We start from the raw sequence: 24474 nt of genomic DNA on the forward strand, positions 1-24474 counted from the left end.
AAATGCTCCCTGGCCCATGCAAGACGATGACACCTGTGCCTGGTGGTGTGGTCAGGTACCCTTGCAGGTCGTCTAGCACGCAGACCATGCTGATGTAAACGGTTTCGAATGGTCTGACGTGACACTTGGGTGCCTCTCACCTCCCTTAAACGTGCCTGGAGTTGAGTGGCATTCATCATCCGGTTCCGTAGGGCACTGTTCACAATGAAGCGGTCATCAGTGTGGGATGTAGCCAAAGGACGTCCACTTCTATGCCTTTCTGTGACTCTTCCAGTCTCTCTGTATCTCTGTTGCAACCTGCTGATGACACTCTGTGACACTCTAAGCTCAGTGGCCACTTCTGTCTGAGAACATCCTGTTTGAAGCCTCGCAATGGCGAGGTGCTGCTGATCAATTGTTAGGTGTCGTCTTGGTCTCATGATGTCAAAATGTGAACAGCATAATGAGGAGGACTGTTTAAATACCAATTCTAATTGAACCAGGAAATTTATTGGTCGATTCATGGATCAAACACCTGATGTGAATTTTGCCGTTAAAGTCCTTGTTAGAGAACAGCAACTTGTGCAAAAAGTACTGAAACACTGAACAGTTGGACATGTGCATTCAAAAGTTTACAGAAGGTCACATTAAGTTCACCTGTAAAGGTTATAATGCATTTTAGGTTCATCCTGAAATTTCACCCGAAAGCCGAATATCCCTAACTTTTTGTGAGTAGTGTATACATACATATATATATATATATATATATATATATATATATATATATATATATATATATATATATATATATATACATATATTACATTTACTATTATAAAATATATATGTGAATGAATACTCATTTTTCACAGGCTATATTTTAATTAAAAGAGTGACTTCCATGGGTCAAAAATGTGGGCCCCGTTTGTGATTTTTTTTTTTTTTTTAAATAGAGCCCATTTTGTTATTGAGTTTGAAAAAAAAAAAAAATTGCACATGCATTTTGTTGTGGTACAGTTTTGACTATCCAATGAAATCATGTTAGGCATTAAACTGATGCTGCTGTAAACCAATAAAGCCAGCCAGAGCCTTGATATTAGCCAATCAGAAACAGAGGAGGGCGGGTTCACCCCTGCCCCTCAGGGAAGGATCTCTTGTAACTTGCCCCCTAAAATATATTTTTTTTTTGCTTTAATCCCTGGCTTTGTATTACATGACAATTTGTAAACTCACTGCATCTTTTGATCATAGAGTCTTAAGTTTACAGCAAAAAGACATCACTTCAAAGTCCCTATTCTCTTATACCTAACTGCACACATCTTAAAAGATGTTTAATCTAGACATTTATAATTCATCATTTAAGCTGATCACCTAAAACAGAGAGAAGTCAGAACACAGTCCAATGCTTTCCATATGAAAACACAAGACCAAAGTCACTTTGAGGTTTTTATTGTTTTAACTTGGTACAACAAGACAAGAGAATGTATCCATTTGAAAAATGTAATTAATAAACAATGCAATTCAATGCACAGTCTCTGTTCACTCTACCTGTGAATAAAATGGAGCTTAGATTTCCCTTCAGCAGGTATATGGTAAATAAAAACACCTACTGTGCAGTACACACGTGTGAGCTTCTACAGGATCTGTGCTCATATCTTAAAAACAAGAAACAACTTATGAGCCAGTTATCTGTATGTGAGTAAATGACTTTTACAGATGAATAAAATTCATTTTGTGATTTCTGAATGTAAAATTCTGACTCGAAACCAGTGTTTCTTTTATCATACTTGACAATCCACAGTTCATTTTGGCCTTCAATCAACCACTGTGGCACTTTGAACTATAATGAACACTATCACACCTTTTCCATCCAAAGTCCATCTCGTAATTATCACCCCCGCACTTGAAAGTGATTGAGTCATCTTATTTTAAAACAGTCAGCTCTTTGTGCTTTAAATGAGACCACAAACTACTTAAGTCTTTCAATCAAATTGCTCCATGTGCTCATAGCCAAGTCATTTAGATAGAAATGCCATCAGAGGTGCAAACCACTGTGGTATTCCTTATGGTAGGCTGACTTTGGCCTCATCTTAGCTTTGTGATAAATGATTTAAAAAAGTACCTGAAGAATAATAAATGCAACTGATAGTAAGCCATGTCAATACAGCCAATCTTTTATCAATCTCTGCACTGAAAAATAATTTCAAAGGAAACACTTTCAATCAAGAAACTCATAAATATATCCTCCAGAGTAATATTTAAATATAGGTCAGAGAGCTGTTATTAAGAGAGGCATTTACTGTAGAGCCGTGTCACGGCTGAGATAGTTTTTTAAACAGCTAACACTAATAATGTAAGGCAGATAGAGAGATGTATGTGGATAATGACATTTGTGATATTGGCAGCTTGTTTGAAAAGTGAGTCCTACAAAAGTATACTCTTAAGGCTTCTACATCGTCGACTGTGTGTGAACATTCAGTACAAAAATCTATAACCACAATGTAAGCGGTTACAATCTGGCTGGAAATTTGTCTAGCCTGCGGGCCCCATTTTTTTCCCCAATGTGGGTGTAGTGCAAAATTCCCAGAAACTGAATGGGCAGCAATGATTAACCATGGAAATGGAAGGTTACAAAGCCTTCCAGGCTAGTGCTTAAAATTCCCAAGTACCACAACTGGCTATGACATTATGACATACCGGCAAATCTAAATTTCCTACCTATATGGCTCCGTATTTCCCTGAAGACCAACTTGTCATAAGTGTTGGGTAAAGTGGCCACTATGCTCCCATCTGAGGCCATGTTTTTTTTTTTTTTTTTTTGCCATTTCAACAATAATGGTTAGAAGACTTTAGCACTCAAGGACATCTTCTGCCCAGTGACTCTGAATGACAAATCATAACTGCCTCAGTTAAACACGAGACAAAATATGCAATATATTAGGCTAGGTGAATCTTTCATCTATTCACAAGCTCTCCCACCTTGTTCTTGTAGCTGCTTGCATAAAAAACACTTTGATCTGATAAGACGTGACATTTCAGGCTAAGCAGAGCAGAATAACACATCAAAAAAAAAAAAAAAAAAAAAAAAAAAAAAAACAGGGCAGAAGAAGGCTGCTTAAAATAAATACATCAGTAGTTCAGAGCATAAAGAGAATGAGAAAGAGAGACACTTAACGCCCACTGTGTGAAAATACTTTACACTTAACATGGTGGTACAAAACTAATTACCAGTTGACAGAGTGGAGAGGCAAAAATTCAGTGTCTTTTCTCCACCAAATTTGTGCCATCAGTCATCAAGGCTAGTCTGTTTGGTCCCTTAACCATCATTCAAAAGTAAAGGGAATGGTTGATAAATACTTCTTTTTTGTGATATATTTAGGACCAAATGGCTGACACTGACATTGGTTTGAACAGGGCTGACAAAAATGATACGATGATGAACCGGTCATGGTAATATGATCCTTTCTGAGATAACTGATTGGAAAGTCTCTGAGGGGCTGAGACATTTTTTCTTTACCTTTCTTGGGCTTTTTACATCAATATGACATCTGACAGTAGTGATTACTTTGGGAGGGAAAAAAAGCAAAATTAAAAAAACAAACAAACAAAAAAAAAACCAACAACTGTGTTTTAATAATTGGTGGACACATCATCATCATCATCATCGTCATCATCCATGGTCTCAGTGACAGCCATCTTGTGTCGAGCTTCGCAGTCTCATCCCAGAGCTCTTATAGGGCTCTAATGTGAAAATACCTCTGTTGAAACCTTTGATCTTTATGCAGATTAGGACCTCCCATCGCAAGAAAATCAGCGGTCCAAACAGAGGAGGGGCAGCCAAGGCTATGAAGACACCTGAGTGACATCATAGTCTGTGATGAGCTGTTTTATGTGGGACAGTTTCTCGTGAAGGTATTCACAGCGCTTCTTCTCCTCCCGGTAGCCTGGGAACTTCTGCGGAGACAAGAGAAAGCTTTATAATCAGAGGTTCACATACACACACACACACACACACACACACACACACAGTACATTCAAACACAAACAACGGTGGCCCAAATCTTCAAAAGACCAGCTTATAGTCAGTAAATGATTAGTGTTACTAAGCAAAGTAAGTGGTAACGCCTGATAATGTGTGAAAATATTTAAATGGATGATGGGAAGGCTGGGAAGGACCACATGAAGCTGAGTTTCTGGGGTCCGTTCAAATGGAATCGAATTTAGCACACACACCTCAAAGGGTTTCCATCTTCTCTGTACAAACAGCCAAAAAGATTAACAATAAAATAAATGTTACTTGAGCTCACTTCACTGCTTACTTTGGAGAAAATAACACCTCTGCAACTTTCTGCTGTTTTGCATTACGTGCCCCCGTTTGCTGCCTCAGCAAGACAGCTGACAGCCAAAATATTATGTATTTCCACACTGTTCTGAATAAATATTAACACCTTTAACCATATAACTGCTTTGTCAGCTCTGTCTTTCTGTAACTGATTCGAGCCAGCTAATGTCAGAGGGATTATAATGTTGAAGTTACTTTGCAACAACGGGCCAGGGTGTGTTATCACTGAGACTAGTGCCTTCACAAGGCTTCATCACCAGCTAGTCATTTAAAGTGACCTGAAAGCCCATTTAGTCCCACATTTCACTGCATCCCAAACAGAAAAAATGCTGCCTTCTGTGGCAGGAAGGCATCAAGTCATGTCCCAATGGCATTTTTGCATAAAAGCTGCCTTTGTGTGTAAATGTAAGTTATTGTAACTTAAATTTTACTTTTCTACTAACAAATATACTTGCCCAAAGTATATCATTTATCTCAGATTTACTCTATCAAACTCATTGAAGTGCATTAACATATTCTTTTAAATCTCAAAACAGAAAAAATAGGGCTGGGTCCCAAACACAAGGCAGCTGCCTGCTACCTTGCTGCCCATTAAGACAGAGAGCAGAGAGCGTTTCTACACAAGGTACTTCAGAAGGACTCTGGTTTTAGACTGACTAGCGAGGCTGTTGCTAAGATACCACATTTGCCACCTGCTGTCACTGCCACTGGTCATTACTGCCCCAGACACCTTGGGCCATATGCATCAAAGACTGCGCAGCATCCGCACTAAATGGATGCATACACTAACTTTGTGAGTTTCTCCGTATGAAGGTTTTTCGTCAGATGTATGAGAAGACGTGTACACCTGTTTCTCATCATGAGGCGGAGAAATCAGTGTGGAATTGCATGTGTCCACTCCCATTTTTGCCCCTTATTGGTCAGATAAACTCCCATAATTAACCCATTTCCTCCCTCTGCTGAATTATTTTTATCTGTGATTGGACATAAATGTATCCTCCTTATAGTGATTTATGCTTCTTCACCCAAAGACCACACAAAATATCTAAAATAAAATAGGCTATTCAAAATCTATGCTACAATGTGAGAACAGTCTATAGTGCAAAAACAATAAAATCATAGATGGACTTGACAGTGAGTGACAGTGGAGATGACAGCGTGTCCAGGCCCTGTGGTGATGCAGTGTACTGAAGTCTGCTGCATATTGAACTGAATTAAACTGTGACTTGTTGCCACGTCTGTCCACAGCACTGTATTGAGCACTGAGGGATTTAATTCCGGCATGTTAAATTACCATTTGACTTTTTGTTTTGTTGTAAATGATCAAATCTCTTATGTGTATGGATGAGGAAATAAAAGACAAGGCGTGAACTTGAGAGTGGAAATATTGCACTACTTGGATGACTTTTTAATGGACTAAAATAGATGCTAATCTATATTGGCACACTGTGGTTCTGATTTATTAAAAAAAAAATAAAGAAATAAAAAACTAAAAACAAATTAAAACTTTTTTTTTTTTTTTTTTTTTCACAAATCGCACCCTTGTGTAACTGTGTGTTTTTGCCTGTCTGTTTTACCATAACTCCACATTTCTGTCATGTAAATATAATGAGAAATAAAATAGTCATATCTGATCTTGGGTAAAATACACCAATTTAAAACGCACAAACATTAATGTTGCTCTGAAACGTTTTGGACACAGAACACAGACTATTATCTATTATATTAAAAATTATCACATCTGTAATTGTTTCTGCATAATCTCTCCGAGTATCTCTACATTCTTTCTGAAAATCTGTGTGCGCACCTCATGATACACACCGAGCTTTGCGTAGATTTTTGCTCAGCATCATTTTTATGTGTACACAGCCTTGATACATACGGTCCCTGTTGTGTTGGTAATGGAGCCGTCTTCATGGAGTTGTAATGGAGCTGTGTCACTGAGCAACAAGGCAGCAGGCAGTCGCTTTATATTTAGGATGCAGTCTTTATATACAAGAATATGGATGTATGTAATTTTGGTAGATCATTGATTTAGACAGAGGATCAAACAGTTGTGTCTGAGGTGTCCTGCTATATAGTGTACACAACAAGTCCATCTTAAAGACCCTGGGTGCCCACACAGGGGTTTTGAGTTATGCTGGATGATTAGACTTCTATTCAGGTTGATGGTGGGCAGAGATATGCTTGGTCCAAGGTGACGTCAGTTTAGACCAGGGGTGTCAAACTCGTGCCATGGAGGGCCAAGAGGCTGCAGGTTTTCATTCCAACCAACAACTCCACCAGGTGATTTCACTGATCACCCTACCTCCAAACAGAGAGGTGGGACTAATCAGTGAAATCACCTGGTGGAGTTGTTGGTTGGAATGAAAACCTGCAGCCTCTTGGCCCTCCATGGCACGAGTTTGACACCCCTGGTTTAGACCAAGGTGAACACAATATCCAAAAGTGTAGACACACCCAGACAGTCCTACGTAGGCGGCTAATCAGCCGACATAACTGAAAACACCTGTGTGGGTGCCCAGGGACTCATCTTTAAAGTTCAGGGAGTTATGGAGGCTAAGAAAGGCTTATGCCTCACTCATGTGTGTGTTTATCATGCTCCAGTTTTCCAGCAGGGAGTGCACATGAACACCCCACCAAGTAGTACAATCAAGTCAAATAAATCAGGATTCTGTTACATGAACTGGCCAAGTTTTGACATTTCAAAATGGCAAGAATTATCTAATAAAACCAAAAAAATTGTAGCTTTGAGCCACAACTAATAATTTGTAATGTAAAGTCATGTTTGATACATATAGTCCCTAAATGCTTTGCTTTCTGCCATGTTTTTTTTCTTTTTTTTTTTTTTTTTTTTTTTTTTGTGAATTAGTGAAGTGCCCACACTTGCTGGCTAAGGCTGGCCTTGTTAATGACAACGTTTCTTCAGAGCTCCAAAGCCCATGATTTTTTTTTTTTTTTGAGTTGTACTTCTAACCCCAAACTCAGACACAGGAGCTTCTGAACCATCTAGTGAGGATGTGAATGTGGCATTACAATGCCTTGATTGAAAAAAAAAAAAAAAAAAAAAAAAAAAAAAAATCAATAATCCAATGAAAACTGTTAGTCAACAGTTTCAAATGTAACTGTAACTTGTAAATGCAATTTGACTTTGGGTTCACACACAAATTTTGAAAAACACAGAAAAACCCACTGTTAAAGACATCCTTTCTGTTAATACACTGAGGATTTTTAAAAACTCAGTGCACTGGCCACTGACACACACACACACACACACACACACACACCACCCATAATGTTCTGAGCCTAATAGAGATAATTGATGTCTTGCTACAAGTAACTGAGTCCATAATAAAATGTTTAATCATTGTCGGCTGACAGTTGCACAGTCAATCCAAAATGCTTGGCATGTGAATGTTGCGTATTAACTGAAGGCAGGTTTAGATTAATATACTGGCAAACAGATAATTATCCTTTTATTAGATACTGGATATCACCCAGTCAGTGTGATGGAGCTTTCTCCCTGAACACAGTTACAAAACAACAGTTTGGAAAACTGTTGATTTTTTTTTCTTTGCACATTTTAGTTGTTCTTTTTTCACTAATCAGGTTATGTGTTTTTGTAATTAGTGTGGATTAGACAGGGTGGGTCATCCTGCCATAAAGAGCTGCTAACCCAATTAGTCTAGCTTTCAAATGTCAGTTTTAGTGTCCCTCGCTAGTGAAACTTCTGTTTCAGAAACCTTTCCCACCATGACATAATTTAAAGTCTGGGGCAAACACTCCATCCTATTTTATTTTGTCATGAAACTTTAAACCTACTGGCTGCTCACATCAAATATCAGCTATCAGCACTGTCAGGACACAAATATCATTAGTATCTGCATTCCCATACTGGTCAAAGAGAGTACTCCTATGCAAGCACACTTGGTGTGGGCAAGAGTCTCATCAGCAATGGGTGGCTGCTATAAAAAATTTTCAAAAATTAAACCATAATTTGAAGCTAAAATATATATATATATGTATGTGCATATAATGTACATGTACAATGTTGGTTTTTTGGCAGTGAACTGTTATTCACAAGTACAGGAAACAGTTTCCTATGCCATTTCTCTAAAATGCAAAACTTTTATCTGAAGTGACGGTAGAAGTGCGATGTCTTACCTTTCTATACTTCCTGTACTTCTCCAGTATTTGGTCTTCCATAATCTAAAGAGTGCCAAACACAGAACATTAAGCAGTATATACTTAGCAGTAAAATAAAATCAAACAAACATGAACCTCTAGCACCTATCACAAATCCCAACTGCTGGCATTTAACACTTTGAAACCTGAGCGGATTAATTTGTTTCAAAAACACTGGAAAATGCAATGAGCAACTTAACAAGAAATGACCCCAAAATACGAGTAAAACGTCAGTAAAATGTTACAAGAAAATGACTAGTAAATTAGGGGGAAAAAAGTCCTTAAAAAAAAAAAAAATTAGCCCAACATTTTGAGTCATTTCTTGCTAAGTTGCTCATTGGCTTTTTCTTAATGTTTATGAAAGAAATCAAGCCAGTAAAGGCAACAAGGATTTAAACACAAGAAATCTGACCTCCATCCAATTTCACAAAATATTTGCATTTCATTTGTTCATGGCCCAAGTGGCTTTTTGAGATTCATGGGGACATACATAAATCATTCAGCTGTATGCGCACATGTGTGTGTGTGTGTGTGTACCTTATGTTCTTGTGTGCCAGGGGACAGGCTCTTGATCTTGGACCCCAGCTGAACAAACATGTGAGTGATGGTGGCGATCCTCGAGTGGAGGTCTTTGTACTCGTCATACTCGGCACAGAAGTCGTCCTGATACCTCTGACGCTGCTCCACACTGGTTATGGTGCTGTATGTCCTAAACACAGACACAGAGACAAACTCATTTATATACAGTAAGTGATGACATACCAGTGATCAACTGGGACTAACTGTTGCTTAATGTGGAGTAAGCATCTATACCAAAATCCTTCTTCACCATCACCATTTGTGTCCTCACAAGATTTTTTTAATTTCGAGGCTGATCTATTGCAATGATGTTGTGTTATTAGCACTGCCTCACATTTTGCTGGTCTTCATTTTCATTTTTTGTTGTACCCTTTTTTTCACACAAGGTGGCAACACAGTGCCATTCTGTTTCAACTCTTGCCAGAGGGTAGCCATTGTACATGCATTAGCACAATAGACCATAATTTCTTGAAATTTCCAGTAGAACCAAGGCATATTGTAAAAGGGTTAGGGTTAGAAAAAAATAAAATCTACATCAAAAGACAAACTCCACCAAACCCCCACCACCAAAAAAAAACCTTAATAAAACAAAAAACAAACAAAAAAAATGTTTGTCTCACTATTTAAACAGCAGCAACCTGAATTTATTTTTTAAAAAATCCTTTTAGTGAAGAAAAATCCAGGAGTAGCTCAGGTAACATGTAGCAAAAAAGTGGGACAGCTGCAATTGTTATATCTGTATTTCTGAGCCTGCTGTTTGCCACCAACACGTTCAACAACTGACATATTTTAAAAACACGTGAAAAGACAATTGTAGCAGTGACAGCATGTGGGAAAACGAAAACAACACTGTCATAAATCATCATCTGTTTACACTCACAGCACGTAATCCGGCTTCTCCTCAGAGGCCATGGCATTTGTGATGTCAGGATCTGAAAAATGCACCAAGACAAGGTAAACGACATTAGCCTGAACAAACTCAGTACAGCCATCCCAGTGACACTTTGTCATTGCCTAAACGCTTAGCAGTGTGTTTTTGCTGTGCTGCGGGTCACTGTGTGTGAGTGCGTTTGCTAGTCTTCTCAGAGGCGGGCAGGGCAAAGAGCCTGTGGGTATCAGGAGACAGCCTGGCTTAGAGACCTAATGTACTGTTCGAGCTGTTATTGAGTCCATCAGACACATAACACACTGAGGACTCAGGAGAATTGGCTTAAGGGAGCAAACACAGACAGGCTTATGAGATAATACTGTATAAGTGCACCAGTGGCCAGTCAAACAAACACTCACTCATAGAGACCACACACACACACACACACACACACACACACACACACACACACACACAATCACCACTGGTCATCTGCTCAAAGCATGTGTGGTCATGTGTTACTCTGTGGCCCCGTGTGCATGGGACAAAGTCAGGGAACAAGTCAGTTCACAGCCAGATTTTAACAATAGGTGTTTTTTTTTTTTTTTTGGTTTTGTGTAGTTTTTCATTTTTAATATGACACATAAAGAATATAATGTTCACACGAGAACAGTCCCCTTCTGGAGGCAATAAAGGGATATCTCCAATCTGCTGCCAAGCCTGACTCCCACATGGGAGTCAACATCATGCACAAAAGGAGGAAAGAATGTAGCCTTACACAGGAAGTGTGGATACAGCACTAATTTCTAAACATTTACCCCCCACCGCTACATGTTGGCATTAGCCTGTGATCAAACCGTGCAGGGGAAATGGAGATAAACGTGATCAAAAGGCAGGGGATAAGCATAATTTGCCCTTACTGTCAAGTTTGCTGGGCTTCTGCTTGAGATCAGGACTGGCCTCCAGCCATTCACTGCCCTGGCTGTCTTTTAACCTCTCCCTCTCCTTGTCCTTGTGCTTTTTAGATTTCTTCTTTCTGTGCTGGCTGTTGGCAAGTTGCTGGTTTGTGCAGTCAGAGTCGCCCTGCGGCGGCTCGTGGCTGCTCACTTTGGGTGCTTGCTTCTTGATCTCCGACATAGGTGCGTCAGAGGAGCTGGACAGTTTGTGCATAAGTGGGAAGCCATTTTGGCCTGCTGGGAAGCCACTCTGGTTCCCGACATGATTATTTGTCCTTTGAAATTCAGTCTTTGTATGGAAACTGGGGTTGAGAGAGAGAGCTGCATTGTCTCGTCCTCCTTTATTGTTCAAGAGTCCGTTTACAGGTGGCTGCTGTTGCTGCAGCCTCTGGTCTGCGAGTCTTTGTCTCTTAACAGCTAGGCTTTCCAGTGAGTCTGAAGGCACTGGGCGTTTCTGGAAGTGAAGGAAGCAAATAAAGAGCAAAGAATGACAGATCAGTGTTTTCATACAATGCCATGAGCACAACTGGCAACAGCTCACTGATCGGATGTCAGTGTTTGAGATACACTGCTTTCAGTTCCACTAAAAACTTGGTAAAAATGACCTCTGAATGGTGACAAAACAACCTAATTGTTATCCAAGTTAGAATTATGAGATAGTAATTTGGATATCATTTCAGAGCTCTGGTTTCTCAAATTTTAGTTCACAAAAAATGGCAACAAAGTCACCTTTTGTTGTGTTTATTTAATAATCAAGTAAATATAGTTGACACTGCAAACGCAGTGTTGTAGCAAGTTAGAAATTTAGAAACCAGAAATTTCAGATTCCTGACTGAAGTGAACACAAGTCATGCTAAAGAAAAGAAAACAACTGAGTTCACACAGATCACACAGAGCAGTTGTTTTTACAGATATTCAGAAACACAAGGTTGTGATTTACCACTGCATTATTTTTCCCTGTGCTGTGATGCAGTGCTGAATCCTCTGAGGTCTTCTGTACAGATGGACTCGCTTGGACACTCCTTGACTGGCTGCTGGTGTGTAACTGTAACTTCCTGTAAGACATGAGGAAAGTACATGGCAGCTGGGAGACTAGACAAATAGATAATTCATATGTGGCCATTAAAAGTATTTTGTTGTGTTTGGCGTCAATGCAAAGTAATGGGGCTTTACAAGAGAACTGGTTAAGTGTTGTTGGGATTCTTATCTAACATAGTGGTGTTTGTTGGTCCATGTGAGAGTAATACATCCACCATACACCATACATTAACTCCTTCTCTGTCACATGAATGAGAGCTTCACAGGGTGTATTCTGCTCCACAATCAGCAAAGTAGATAAAGACCAGAAAACAACACAATTCTGAGCAGCGATATAAAGCTGAAAATTGTTTAAGGACGCACAACTACACATTTATTTTGATTTTACTTTGAGCCCTCTTTCCAGACAACTGGTTTCCAAAATGGCAGAACTATTGTCTGTCATAGCACTACCACCATGCAGCGGCACTCTGGTCCCATATTCAAACCTATGAGGCGACACAGTGGCAGTGCTACGACAAGAAGCAGTTACACGGTTTTGGACACCAGCTGGCTTAAAGAAGTGCTCAAGGAAACCAAAATAAATGTGTTGCTGTGCATGCTTGAAATAAATAAATAAATATAAAAAAAATAATAAACTTTCTATTGACGTTCAAAATCATGTTTCCAGCCTGTATCTACTTTGTTCTTTTTGCAGCAGTACACTCTCTGTGAAGCTCTTGTTCTTGCATCAGTGTAGGATTGGACCAGCAAATACCACTATATGGGTAAGAATCTGAACTCCATTGTGCAGCAGGTACGGGCAGGCTTTATGGAGAGTTGTAGAAGAGAGAGAGAGAGAGAGAGAGAGAGAGAGAGAAGGTGGGTTGGCTGCTGTGGGATACTACAGCAATCCTACCTGTCGAGATCAGTCATCACATTTAATTTTTAAAACCACAGCAACACCTATTCTTTGCCAGTACCAATGAAAAACAACTGAACATACTGCAGACCAAGTTATGCCTGGTATTTTCTCTGATTTATTGCCCTTATTCCGAGGGAGGTCTGTATGTAATTTTTCATGTAATTTTTTTTAGTCTGATGATTTGTACAATGTTTTTTTTTTTTTTATTTTGTTGTTGTTGAATTTTGTATCCTTCCTTGATTCCCACCTGGCCAGCAGCCTGCTGATCATCTGCCTCTCCTCCTCGGCATAGCCTGGCCAGTCCCTCTGCACGTGCTTGTAGAAATCGTCCCTCAGCAGGTAGCTGCTGTCTTTGGGATTCACTTTGGCCACCTGAAGCACAGAGCCAGGCACAAGGTTAACTTTCAATTCTCAGTGCAAGGTGTTCATTCTTGGCTGTATTTATACCATAACACATAGCTGACTCTATTTGAACAAGAGCTGGTAAGTTTCTCATATTTACTCTGGAATGAAACAACCATAGCTGGGACACAAGAAGTTAACAATCTGATGTTTTGCTCCCTTGTGATGCTGCATTAGATTGCTTGAATTCATCTCCCAGTACTTCTTCACCTCCATCAGAATTAAAAACCCAGTTTTACAAGCAACTGTACACATTATGTTGGAACAGGGGAAAAAAGTGATTCCTAAATGGGGGATTTATTGAGCTACAACAGACGGCTATTTTTACAGCAAGTGTTTACTCCTGATTTTCAGCCTATTGCCACTGCTCACCAGTCTTCAAAGTAGCATACTTTGTGTGCACAGTAATGGGGCTGTTTTGTTTGTATTGGGTCTCTAATTTTGTTAGATACCATCATGTTAAGCTACTTCTCAACATACACAGCACACCCGTGCTTTGATCCTTCAAATCAGTCCAATGAGTATTAATTCAGCTGATGAATAATTCAAAACCCCCTGCATGCATAATATCATGATAATTAGCCACACTTTTCAATTATTGAAGGCTTTTATTTAGTCCCTGCAGATAAACAAAACTACTACGCCATTTACTTCAAGTCAATTTGCAACAGTATTTACAGTAACATCGGCTCATTGTTTACATGTGTGCCCAGTTAGATACAACACAGCTTGTGTCACCAAAGCCCACCCCTGTTAGCAACACATATCCACAATCTCCATTTTTATTACTACATCAGGTCAAAAAAAAAAAAAAAAAAAAAAAAAAAGTACACATATTGTCACCACTTGTACACAGATATATGAAATTGGTGCATCCTTTTTCAGAATGCAGTATCCCTGAAAAGCAGGAGCTTTTTTCTTCTAGATTTCTATGGTTCCCGTATGAGACTTTCCTCATGGGTTTGGAGCTTTCTTTCTCATGCTGCCTACTTTAACCTCCTCTCTAATCTAGCCAGCCTGCCTTTCTCCGAGGACATCCATCTTTCAGAAGCATCCTGACAGACCCGGCCTTCCCCACAGCAAACACAATCTCTGCAGAGACAATTACAGTTCTGACCTAATTACACACACACACTCTCTCACACACACACACATACACACACAAACCACATGTATGTACACAGACAAACAGGCACAAGGGCCAGCAAGCAAATAAACGTGCACCCACCCAACCACCCACCCACACACACACATACATACATATGCTTGAGAAATCACACACAAACATCATTTAGGAAGTACTCAAAAATGTATACAGGAAAACAGCATACAGTAAACAGCCCTAAATTAGATCATGGTTTCAATTAAAGCATGGCTGACCCTTGCTGTAAGCAGTTTCTCCTTTTGTCCTGACATAACCGGTGCTGTACCTGGACTTCTATTTTCAGATCCTGGGTCCAATGAGCTTAAAAGGTCAGATTTTCTCTTCCTGTATAAAGCCTTTGTGCCTTTTTCTGTGTGTACGTGTGTGTTTCTGTGCCCGCGAGTGTGTTCTTATGGGTGGGTAATCGGGTAATCATGTATGAGGCTTAAGTGCATAAGCAACAATGTGGATAGTGTTTATTTAGGTGTAAACATGCCAGAATTAAGAGTGCATATACAGGACAAAATGCTAATGTACGTTAACCTGTGGGTGTAAACATGCAACAATTTGTCAGAAAGTAGAGTACCTCGTCCAGCACGGCACCCAGCTCGGCCTTATCCTTAGGACTGGCTCGCTCTCTCTCCAGCCACAGCAGCAGCTCTGGTTTCCTGTAGGGCTTGAGGGCCAGCAGATGGATGATGCGCTCCCTCAGGGGCTTCTGGGTCAGCAGGGCCACAGTGCCGTTCCGCCGGTTGTTGGGAGAGTACCGATGGAAGCTGCTGTCTGAGGCAGACAGAGGAGCTGACCTCTTCTGCAACTTGACACATTTACCTGCATACACAGGAGAACTAGATGGTGACCAGGAACAGGAAGGTTACTGTCAAAACAACAGTCTGTCACAGATGACAACATATCTGCTCTAACTTTGGCAACAAATCAGTCTCTGTGATGCAATTTGATTTTTTTTCCCATTACCTTTGGCTTACTTTGCCCCCACACTAAACAGAACATAAACAATTTGTATATAAGCTGTATTAAAGGTGCACTATGTGAAACTGCAGAGTTGATTTAAGTGAGGGCCATTTAGATTCAACTGACTAAAAACATGTAATAAGCACGTAACCTGGCAGTAAATTAAGCCAATAAAGAGAAACACATAGATTCAACCATCAAATTACATGCTTATTCCTTGTTTTTTGTTTGGGGGTTGACCTTTGTACCTCTGTCAACCCCCAGGAATTTTACATAGCAAACCTGAAACTGCAGAGAGTTGATTTAAGTGAGGGCCATTTAGATTCAACTGACTAAAAACATGTAATAAGCACGTAACCTGGCAGTAAATTAAGCCAATAAAGAGAAACACATAGATTCAACCATCAAATTACATGCTTATTCCTTGTTTTTTGTTTGCTTAGGTTTAACCTTCGTACCTCTGTCAACCCCCAGGAATTTTACATAGCAAACCTTTAAAACTTCTGTACATTCTGTGTGATTTGCTCCCTCTGGTGGCAATAAATTAAATGCTGCTTGAATAATACACTTGTCATTTTCAATTTCCACATGTAAAAATGTGAGAGTAAAAATTCCAGCGACTCGTGGAATCAGACAATGTAATTAGCCATGCAATGAATTTGATTAAACCATTCCAGTAGAAATTGTGCAGCACGGCTGACGTAAAACACTTCACTAAAGGTCAACTGTGCACCAGCGCGGGAATGTCACCACAGACAGCAGTTTTGCAATGTCTGTGATAATTAAAACATATGGGGACTTTTACTGGTGGGTGATTACACTTTGTAAAATGTAAAGAGTAATCACTTTTGCACAAACAAAGGTTCGAAAGATGTCTGTGGCACAAGCAGTCAATTCCATGGTAACCATCTAGGTGGGTCTCCGTTAAAGGAAAATGGCTGCCACTTATGATATGTTTGATTTGAAAGAAGAGGAGGAAATTTTAAAATTGCTTTTACAGTGGAGGAGGAGGTGAAAAAAAGCAGTGCTGCTGCAATTTTCCCCAGGATTTAATTGTGTTTTTTTGCCTCCGTGATGAGCCATACAGGTGAGGACATTTCCTCACTTGTTCAGTCCTTTTTCAAACCAATCCATTACTTTTCAGCCAACAAATCTTTTCACCACCTTTATTCCCTTTGCATTATTTCTGGCATTGGATCAAAGGTACCACAATTTTTAATTCCATGCAAAAGTTGCGTACAGTTGCGTTAATTTTACAATCAAAACACTTTTTTCTTCAAACATGCTGTATGACTGAGTAATCCACAAGAGGCTTAAGCCTACTGGAACAAATTCAGAGGCCCCAAGCAAGGAAAATTCACCACTGGAACTTATTGAAATGTGTCCCGCAAGCACAAAACATGGTGCTGTTTATGACCTCATACATGAAAATATGAAATGCCCTGAAATGCAATACTCAGAGAAAAAAGCCTGATTGTAAAACTATCACCTATGCCACTGCTGCAGTCGCCTGTTAAAAGATTCATACATGCTGTAAGGAGTGCACTTCCAAGTCAACTGAATGACTAATGTGAAAACATTTATCAGAAGAGAGATTTCAACTGAATTTTTCTCCCCAAATGACATGTGCATGCTAATGAGTGGCTATTTGTCTTCACATGTAAATCCCCATTCATTTTTGCTGAGGTCTCTGCTCCAGACGGACAGGGCAGGATAGGATCTGTTAGGGCAGCGAAAGCTATCTCTCTGTGCTAATCCCATTACACGTTAAGCTGTGCTTTGAAGGTCAGAACGGGGCAGTGGTACAGGAAAAGAAGGCTTTCCCCTCCACCGTCAAACCATATGCTGCTCGGAGATAACACTACACATTATCATTAGTCAACTACCTGTCATTAAGTCATCATAAAAATACAGTGAATTGTGTAACGATTATGCTGTGGTATGTGTCTGCTATATAGGTGCTGGCATGCCTGATAAAATGAGTGTGTTTCGTGCACCTCCTGAGGCAGAAAAAGGAACCTATACTCAGCACTGATATTAAATGTTTCCCTACGGGGACATATGTTGCAAAGTCATCGTCACCTCACGACCTGATATTACACAATACACCCAGTCTAAAACTGGCCTAAACTGCCTGGAGCAAGAACTTCCCTCCTTTCTGCAGCTTTAGCACTGACAGGGGGATCTAGAGGCATGCCAAGAAACAATATTGCATAATTGCGTCAAAAGGTTGCAGAGGAATTAAAGACAGAAATTCAGGAAAACCACAGATAGCTTGCTGGGGCACGCCACTTAACATGACTGATGTAGGGTCGCCTGGATGATCCAGATATGAGAACAACATGTGTTTGAAGGCTGTGAGCAGCTCCTACAGGACAGTGCTGTTATAGGCTGTCAATTAGATGTGGCTCAGCTGAATTCAAGCAACCTTACTGATAAAATACAGATACTGAGACCTAAAACCAAATAATTGTTAGATATTTGTTAGAAATTGTGGCAGCAGCTCAATGTTGCAGCAAAAATGTATTGCATGCAAATTTATCCAATTTTGTTTTGTGGAAAACCTTTAGTTAACTCGTCAATACACTCGTTCCGGATGTATTTGGCATATCAGCCAGTCCTTTGTACAAAAGCTTTGAACTGGTTTGTGGAAAGCCTTGCCTTTTATGAGCTACTATATCACTTCTAAACACTGTCTTTGAATCTAACCTTGGACCACCACCTGCAGAGGTGATGGTTTAAAAGACATAAAAAAAATACTTCCCATTTGGCAAGAGCTGGCTTCAGGGCCAGATGTGAACAAGCTTTGTTTACTGTTGTGTAAACTGGGCATAAACAACAAGTTGACAGCCACAAGCTGAAGTAATGAGTGAAACGAGTTCAGCCTGCCAGGAAACTCTTTGGGCACTCTTAACTCATTGGCTTTCTCACCGGCATGCTTTTCAGACTCAACCAATCATCATCATCTCACCCGCTAAAGTCAAAACCTTTTAAATGACATGTCGGCTTATCTTGCTGCGGTTTCTCAGTGCTACTTAATATTGCAGTAACTCACCTCTCCTGTAGCCCCACATGCTTAGATCTACAGCAATTTATGATATCAAATGTGTGCAGCGGCTACGCAGATCTAGTCTGCCAAATTCAAAACTAATTGTTATGCTTCATCAATTGATAAACACATTTTCTCTCTGAAAAAGTGCAAAAGTATACATAAGAGGCAGAGTTAGCCTTTGGCCCTATTTAAAGAAAAAAAAAATGTGGCTTGCACATCTGGTTCCATAGGGGGCTCTAGCAGAATAGAGATAGCTGTGTCCAGAAAAAAAAATCTGCTTCTTGATTTAAAAGTTATTATAATTATATACAGGCAACATTTCTCAGGATATCCAAATGATAATATCATATCATATCACCATCCCATTTGTTAGTCTTGCTGCAAGCTGAATGCCCTTTTGCCCATAAAGATGTAGCCATGGATCATATTCTGACCACATTTTCACTCTGGTCCAAATAGGCCTCTAGAGGCGTTCTTACTTGGATGTGTGGCTCCAGGTTTGATCTCGATAGCAGAGCGGCTCCAGCTGTCCTTCTCCACCTGGGACATCCTCTCCCGGGTCATCTGGTATGAGTCGTCTGTGGCACACACTGTGATCTTGTCCTGGATGCTGCCTTGGCCTTCCAGCTGCTCCCGGCCCTCACTGCAAAACCAAACAAAAACAATCATATAGGAAGTCAGGACTTTGTGCTGGCTAAAGTCCAGCCTCCCTATATACAGTAGTCCACGCTGTCAATACAGTTCGGTAAGCTAGCTGAGAGCAGAAGGCAAATACGGACTCCATTTAGCATAATGTGGCTTTGTGGTCGAAGCTGGCTAAGACAGGCCTACGGTTATGTTATGTCACTGTCCAGATATAGCTCTCGAGCTCGCTAGTTCAAAGCTGGATAGATCCTGTGTAAAACCAATGGGATTAACTTGGCTCCTGACAGCTCCCTTACAAAGCAAGATACAAACGTAAAAAGTTTAATACTGGAACCTGGAACTGTACCAATGCTATAATTAGCGCTGTCAAGCACACCTCCTCCCATATTGGATAAATAAGAGCTTTCACTCAAGTTCTGAAAACAATTCTAGCAATATTTACAAAAAAAAAAAAAAAAAAAAAAAACATTATAAACACCTAAACAATGTCCAGTCCTCCTCTTTATCCTCTAATTATTAAAACAAACAGGAGGCAGAGAGAGCAAAATCTTTGTGCCCGTTGTCCAAGGTCGCCCCCACGCCAGAGCTGGACTGAGGCACATAAGCCCAGTGTTTGTGATGTTGCTCTTGGCTCTGGCGGCTGCCTAGAAACCACAACCAGCTCAAGTTCAGACCACAGCTCGGCAGCTGGCAGCGGGAGGCAGCACCAGAGTATAAACCTCTGTCTCCCTGAATGGCCACTCGACAAACAAGGCCTCACAGGTCCGGGTAATGAAAGGGTCTGCCCAGAAATATACAGGAAATTACAATTGCCTGCACTGTGCACAACAAACAGCGAGCTCTCTGGCTCTAATGATGCCTCAGGCGACGTAGTCACACAGAGATGAGAAACCATGAAAAAGAACGTGGTGCAAGATTGAGGACTTGTGGAGATGACCCAGTGTTATCATTTGAGGTCACATGTGCCACAACAGCTGAGCAGATCAAAGCCCTGGAGCTAAAAATGTAAAAATGTTGTGACAGAGGAGACTGGAACCATCTCCAGCCTTGACTGACTCAGTTGTTTCTGTTTTAGTGTCAAGATCTCTGCGGCTCACTGCAATGTTAAAAAATGAGTGCAAAATGAAGAACGATAGATGGCCCTGCACCTAAACCATTTAATCACCATTTAACATCATCTGATCTAGGACCTTGAATCGCAGCAAATTAGTGTCTGGATTCGGTTCCAAAAATCTTCACTAAGCTACATATGCTACTGAAATCATTAGGGGGCAGGGGTGGACTGGGGGAAAAAGTGGCCCGGGAGTCAATGACAGACCGGCCCACTTCATGCATGGTGTGGGGAGCCCATGTAACCCGATAAAAAAAAAACATCATGTGTGTGTCATCTAGCTAATGAATCATAAGAATAATAATAAATAATAAGAATCACCTCATTGTCATGGTTAAAAAAGTGAGGTAATAAAGTTGTGTTGGACTCTTGTCCGAGTGGGGAATTAAACCCCTGATCTCAGAGACACTATCCACTCTACCGTTGGGATTACATAGCAACATTATAGTTTGGGCTCATTCTGCATTCATATTGATAAATTACGAAAAAACTGCAAAGTCCAATCGGTTTGAAAATTGACATATTGACATGCATATAGGATAATAAATTAATAATAATAATAATGATAAAGCAAAAAAAAAAAAAGATCTGGGGCTTTTGATGAAAGATCCGGGGCTTAAGCAACTCCGATTGCTGACAGAGAGTTTATTTATTTATAACGCTGTTATTCCCATCACTGGTGATTGACAAGTGACAGTGACAGCTGCAACAGCCTGAGGAAATGGGTGGACATACCCACATTGACCAAATTTGATTGGCTTTCAGCATAGGCAGTGATATGTGAGCACAGGTATAGCCTATCACAACAATGGCCACCCGACCCGGCCCCCCACCACCAATTCCTAGTGGACAACAGCGCTGTTTGCCGTTGCGCTAGACATTTTTCCCTTTTTTCTTTTTCTTTTGCTTCTTCTTTGTCTCGTGGCCCGGCCCATCGGCCCACCGGGGAAATCCCCGGTATCCCCGTATGCCAGTCCGCTCTTGTTAGTGGGGCTTGTTTCCTCCTCCGTACCTTGAAACATATTGGTGGATGCAGTCGAAGCTGGCCTGAGGCTGGTCTTTGCTGTCACTCGACAGGTAGAAGGAGAAGACACGTAGAGCAGAAGGCGATTCTGGAGTGGGAGCCGGGATCTTGATGTACTGTGGAGGACAGACAGCAAAATATCAGCGTCCCAACATGCAGACACATATTTGCTGAAGCTGCATGTGCACACAAACGGAAACACAAACTAACTTACAGGTATTCATATATTTACGACCAGACACACACACACACACACACACACACACACACACACACACACACGTGTAACCTGTTGTGGCTTGGTATTTTAATAATCGGTTTGACAGACAGAAGTTCAAAGGCAGAACTACATGTTAAACACCAGGAATACTATTTGAGTGATTCCTGATCAGTGAAAGAAAACACCCTCCCACTAACCCATTAACCTGTGGCTTGTCTTCAAAATTTTAAAATGATCTCATGAAAAAAAAAAAATGACTGTAGGCCCTGTACATCAGTGCAGCCTCCAGATGAAACATGATAAAGGCAATCCTTTACTGGCCTGTATACCAAACTTTTAAATCATTTAAAGTTTGAGCAGATTTCTATTGACAGTAGGCCGTTAAATACCTGTGGACTTTATAAGTTGTAAAATGCTTATCATCCATCTACAAATCAGATTCTGATTTGTGAATACAACTCCATTAATCATGGTAAAACCCCTCTGAATTTAATCTTAATCAATTCTGTTGTCTATGATATACAACACTGAAATATAACTTTTCAAAATACGATGTAAAAATATTGCAATTTGCATTTTTCATGTTATTTTGCGCTAATCACTATTTGCCCTCTCTTGTACATCCATTAAATGTTTTAGTAATGGCACTAAATTTTATTTTATTTTTTCTGTATTTGTGTTAGGGTTTTACTGTGCCTGTTCGCAAGCTGAATTTCCCTTGTACCATTAAAAGCTATTGTTAGCTATTGCATTCCCCGTTGGCACATATGAGCGGTATTCCCCTTTTACAATGGCCAGAATAAGTTAATTTGTTAAAGCCTAAAAGGATAGAGCTGCGGTATGTAAATGGTTCACTTTTCAAGTCAATGCAAGTTCTGCCTCCATCCTCACATTGTTACAGAGGAATATTTGTGATAAGAATATGTATGTAAACATCACAACCATCACAGCCGGGAACTGGTATTGTTTTGTGTGCATATGAACCCCATCATGGAGGAGGAGAACGGTCATATTGTTTTACAGGCTGGACACCGGCCAGTGTTTCATTCCGAAGCCTTAACTTGTCAATGGCTGCCTGACGTATCTTCAGCGATATAATGCAACAGCTCATGCATCTTTTATTATCTCTCCAACTGTCAACTTATCATGGGAAAAATCAATTATGTACTCAGCAGAATTTGAGACACAAACTCTCCAATGCCAAATGCATGGCAGCCAAGAACACAGGACCTTCCAAAGCTATGGTTATTGCAATCAGCATAAATCAATGGACTTTCTTAATGGCCTGCAGCCCACTGCAAAAAAACAGATATTGAGAAATGTACATGTTGGGCCTTCAAGGAATACTGAGTGATTATCTACTCCACTGACGTTTGTAGGAAATCCAAACATAGTCAGCGAGTCAGCCCCTGTAGTTCCACCTCAGGCCTTTAAGTACTGCAGCTAATGGGGCTATGTTTTTATAGCTCCATTGTCTTCAATATTTTTCCTGACTGACAATGTTCTGGCTGTACGTTGAAGATAATGAGGTAAATATTAGACTTTTGGACCCACAGTGCTCCCATTTAACTATTAAACAATTTTATGCTGCCAAGATGTTGAAGAAACATATTGGACATTTTATGCTGTTTCAGAGCCCTAAATAGACGCCCCATTACCTTCAATAGTTTGGGAGAAGGCTGAGATGGGAAGACAGGAGCTAGTTTGCTTTGTGTGAGATGGTCCTACAAACTTCTGTGGAGTTTTGTCTGACATGGAGGATGAGCAGATAATGACAGTATTCCTTTAAGCCAACAGAACCACCCCAATTCCTCTCTTGTTTTCATGGTGCCTTGTGCATCTCAGCTCTCCCACAGTGCCATGCACACACACACGCATATACACACATGTGCACACGCATAAACAAGCTGGCCAGGATTTGCATGCACACATGCAAGCAGGCGCATATGCACTCACACACACACACACACACACACACACACACACACACACACACACACACACAAACAGGATGCAGAGTGGAGCGAGTTTTGGTGTCGCTCTGCAACTTTAAATAAATCTCCCTGGGTAAACAGTGTTTTTAAGAGTTCGCTCCACTGAGGCGTCCATGAGATCCCCTGGCAGACTCACTGGAGCATAGCAGAGCCAAGGCTGCAACCTTCAGGGCTGACGAACGCACGCACATGCACACGGACACACACACACTGACAGATAATAACAGATCTGAGAGATATAATGACTGGGAAAATAAGATTCTACACTGATTTGACCACTAAAAAAGAAAACGAAGTGAAAACACATGTCCATGCAATCAAAATTCTCCATTTCTTTCCTTGAAGCTCCAGGGTCAGAGGAAGAAGGCATGACTCTCCCTTGACTCAAAGCGCTATTTTACGAATATTTTCAGGTAGCCTGATGAGAAATAGACTGTTTGCAGCAGTTTAGGAAAATATGAAAGAGAGAAAGTGTGCATGATTAAGGGGAGTGAGAAAGAGCAGCGATGAAAGAGGTAGAGGAATAGAGGGGGCTGGGGGTGGTCAGAAGCGAGAATAAGTACAGTAAATCCCCTCGTCCAAAGTCCCACTGCAGGGGAGATCCACACTCTGTCATCAGAGGCATTCTTCACTGCCTGCTAACAGTTGGCCGGTGGGTCAGCAGTTTCACAGCAATCCCATTCTTCATGCCGCAAGTAACCTTGTCATTATTTGGGGGGAGGGGAGCATTTTGGCTCAAAGCAGGAAATCATCACAGGCCATTTCCCCTACTTTCCCTCATCATGTCCTTCTGCCACTGCTTGGCTCTGGTCGCTCTGTTTTTCAGCTCCAGTTAGCCAACAGTGTCCAGACCTGTCAAGATTTCCCCATCTTTGTTTGTGTTTGTGTGTGTGTGTGTATGTGTGTGTGTGTGTGTGTGTGTGTGTGTGTTTGAGTAAGAGTGACAGTTTGAAATGGCAATCACTGATGCACTAAAATTAGCATTCATAGGCCTGGGTGGGTTATCATAAATATATCAATATGGTGGTATGAGACTAGATATCGTCTGGGATTTTGGAT

General features: G+C 40.6%; 1 protein-coding gene across 2 annotated transcripts in view; it reads right to left on the reverse strand.

The window, feature by feature from the left end:
• The window catches only part of LOC115377865 (RNA polymerase II elongation factor ELL2-like), a 46764-nt gene that overhangs the window by 4852 nt on the left and 17438 nt on the right, over nt 1–24474 (reverse strand). Inside the window, exons 3-12 of one of the 2 annotated variants that reach the window (XR_003930072.1) lie at nt 21190–21317; nt 18901–19064; nt 14984–15228; nt 13099–13223; nt 11850–11964; nt 10874–11363; nt 9966–10017; nt 9044–9215; nt 8486–8530; nt 3628–3933 (exon numbers count right to left, since the gene is read on the reverse strand). Coding sequence is in view for 1 of the 2 variants with exons in the window: in XM_030077928.1 (XP_029933788.1) it covers nt 3823–3933; nt 8486–8530; nt 9044–9215; nt 9966–10017; nt 10874–11363; nt 11850–11964; nt 13099–13223; nt 14984–15228; nt 18901–19064; nt 21190–21317 (1647 nt within the window). In the remaining variant the exon portion in view is untranslated. Of the gene's footprint in view, nt 1–1412; nt 3934–8485; nt 8531–9043; nt 9216–9965; nt 10018–10873; nt 11364–11849; nt 11965–13098; nt 13224–14983; nt 15229–18900; nt 19065–21189; nt 21318–24474 lie in introns of those variants that run through there. The other variant, XM_030077928.1, reaches the window with a different exon arrangement.

The sequence above is a fragment of the Myripristis murdjan genome, chromosome 3, assembly GCF_902150065.1.
Source record: "Myripristis murdjan chromosome 3, fMyrMur1.1, whole genome shotgun sequence".
NCBI lineage: Eukaryota > Metazoa > Chordata > Actinopteri > Holocentriformes > Holocentridae > Myripristis > Myripristis murdjan.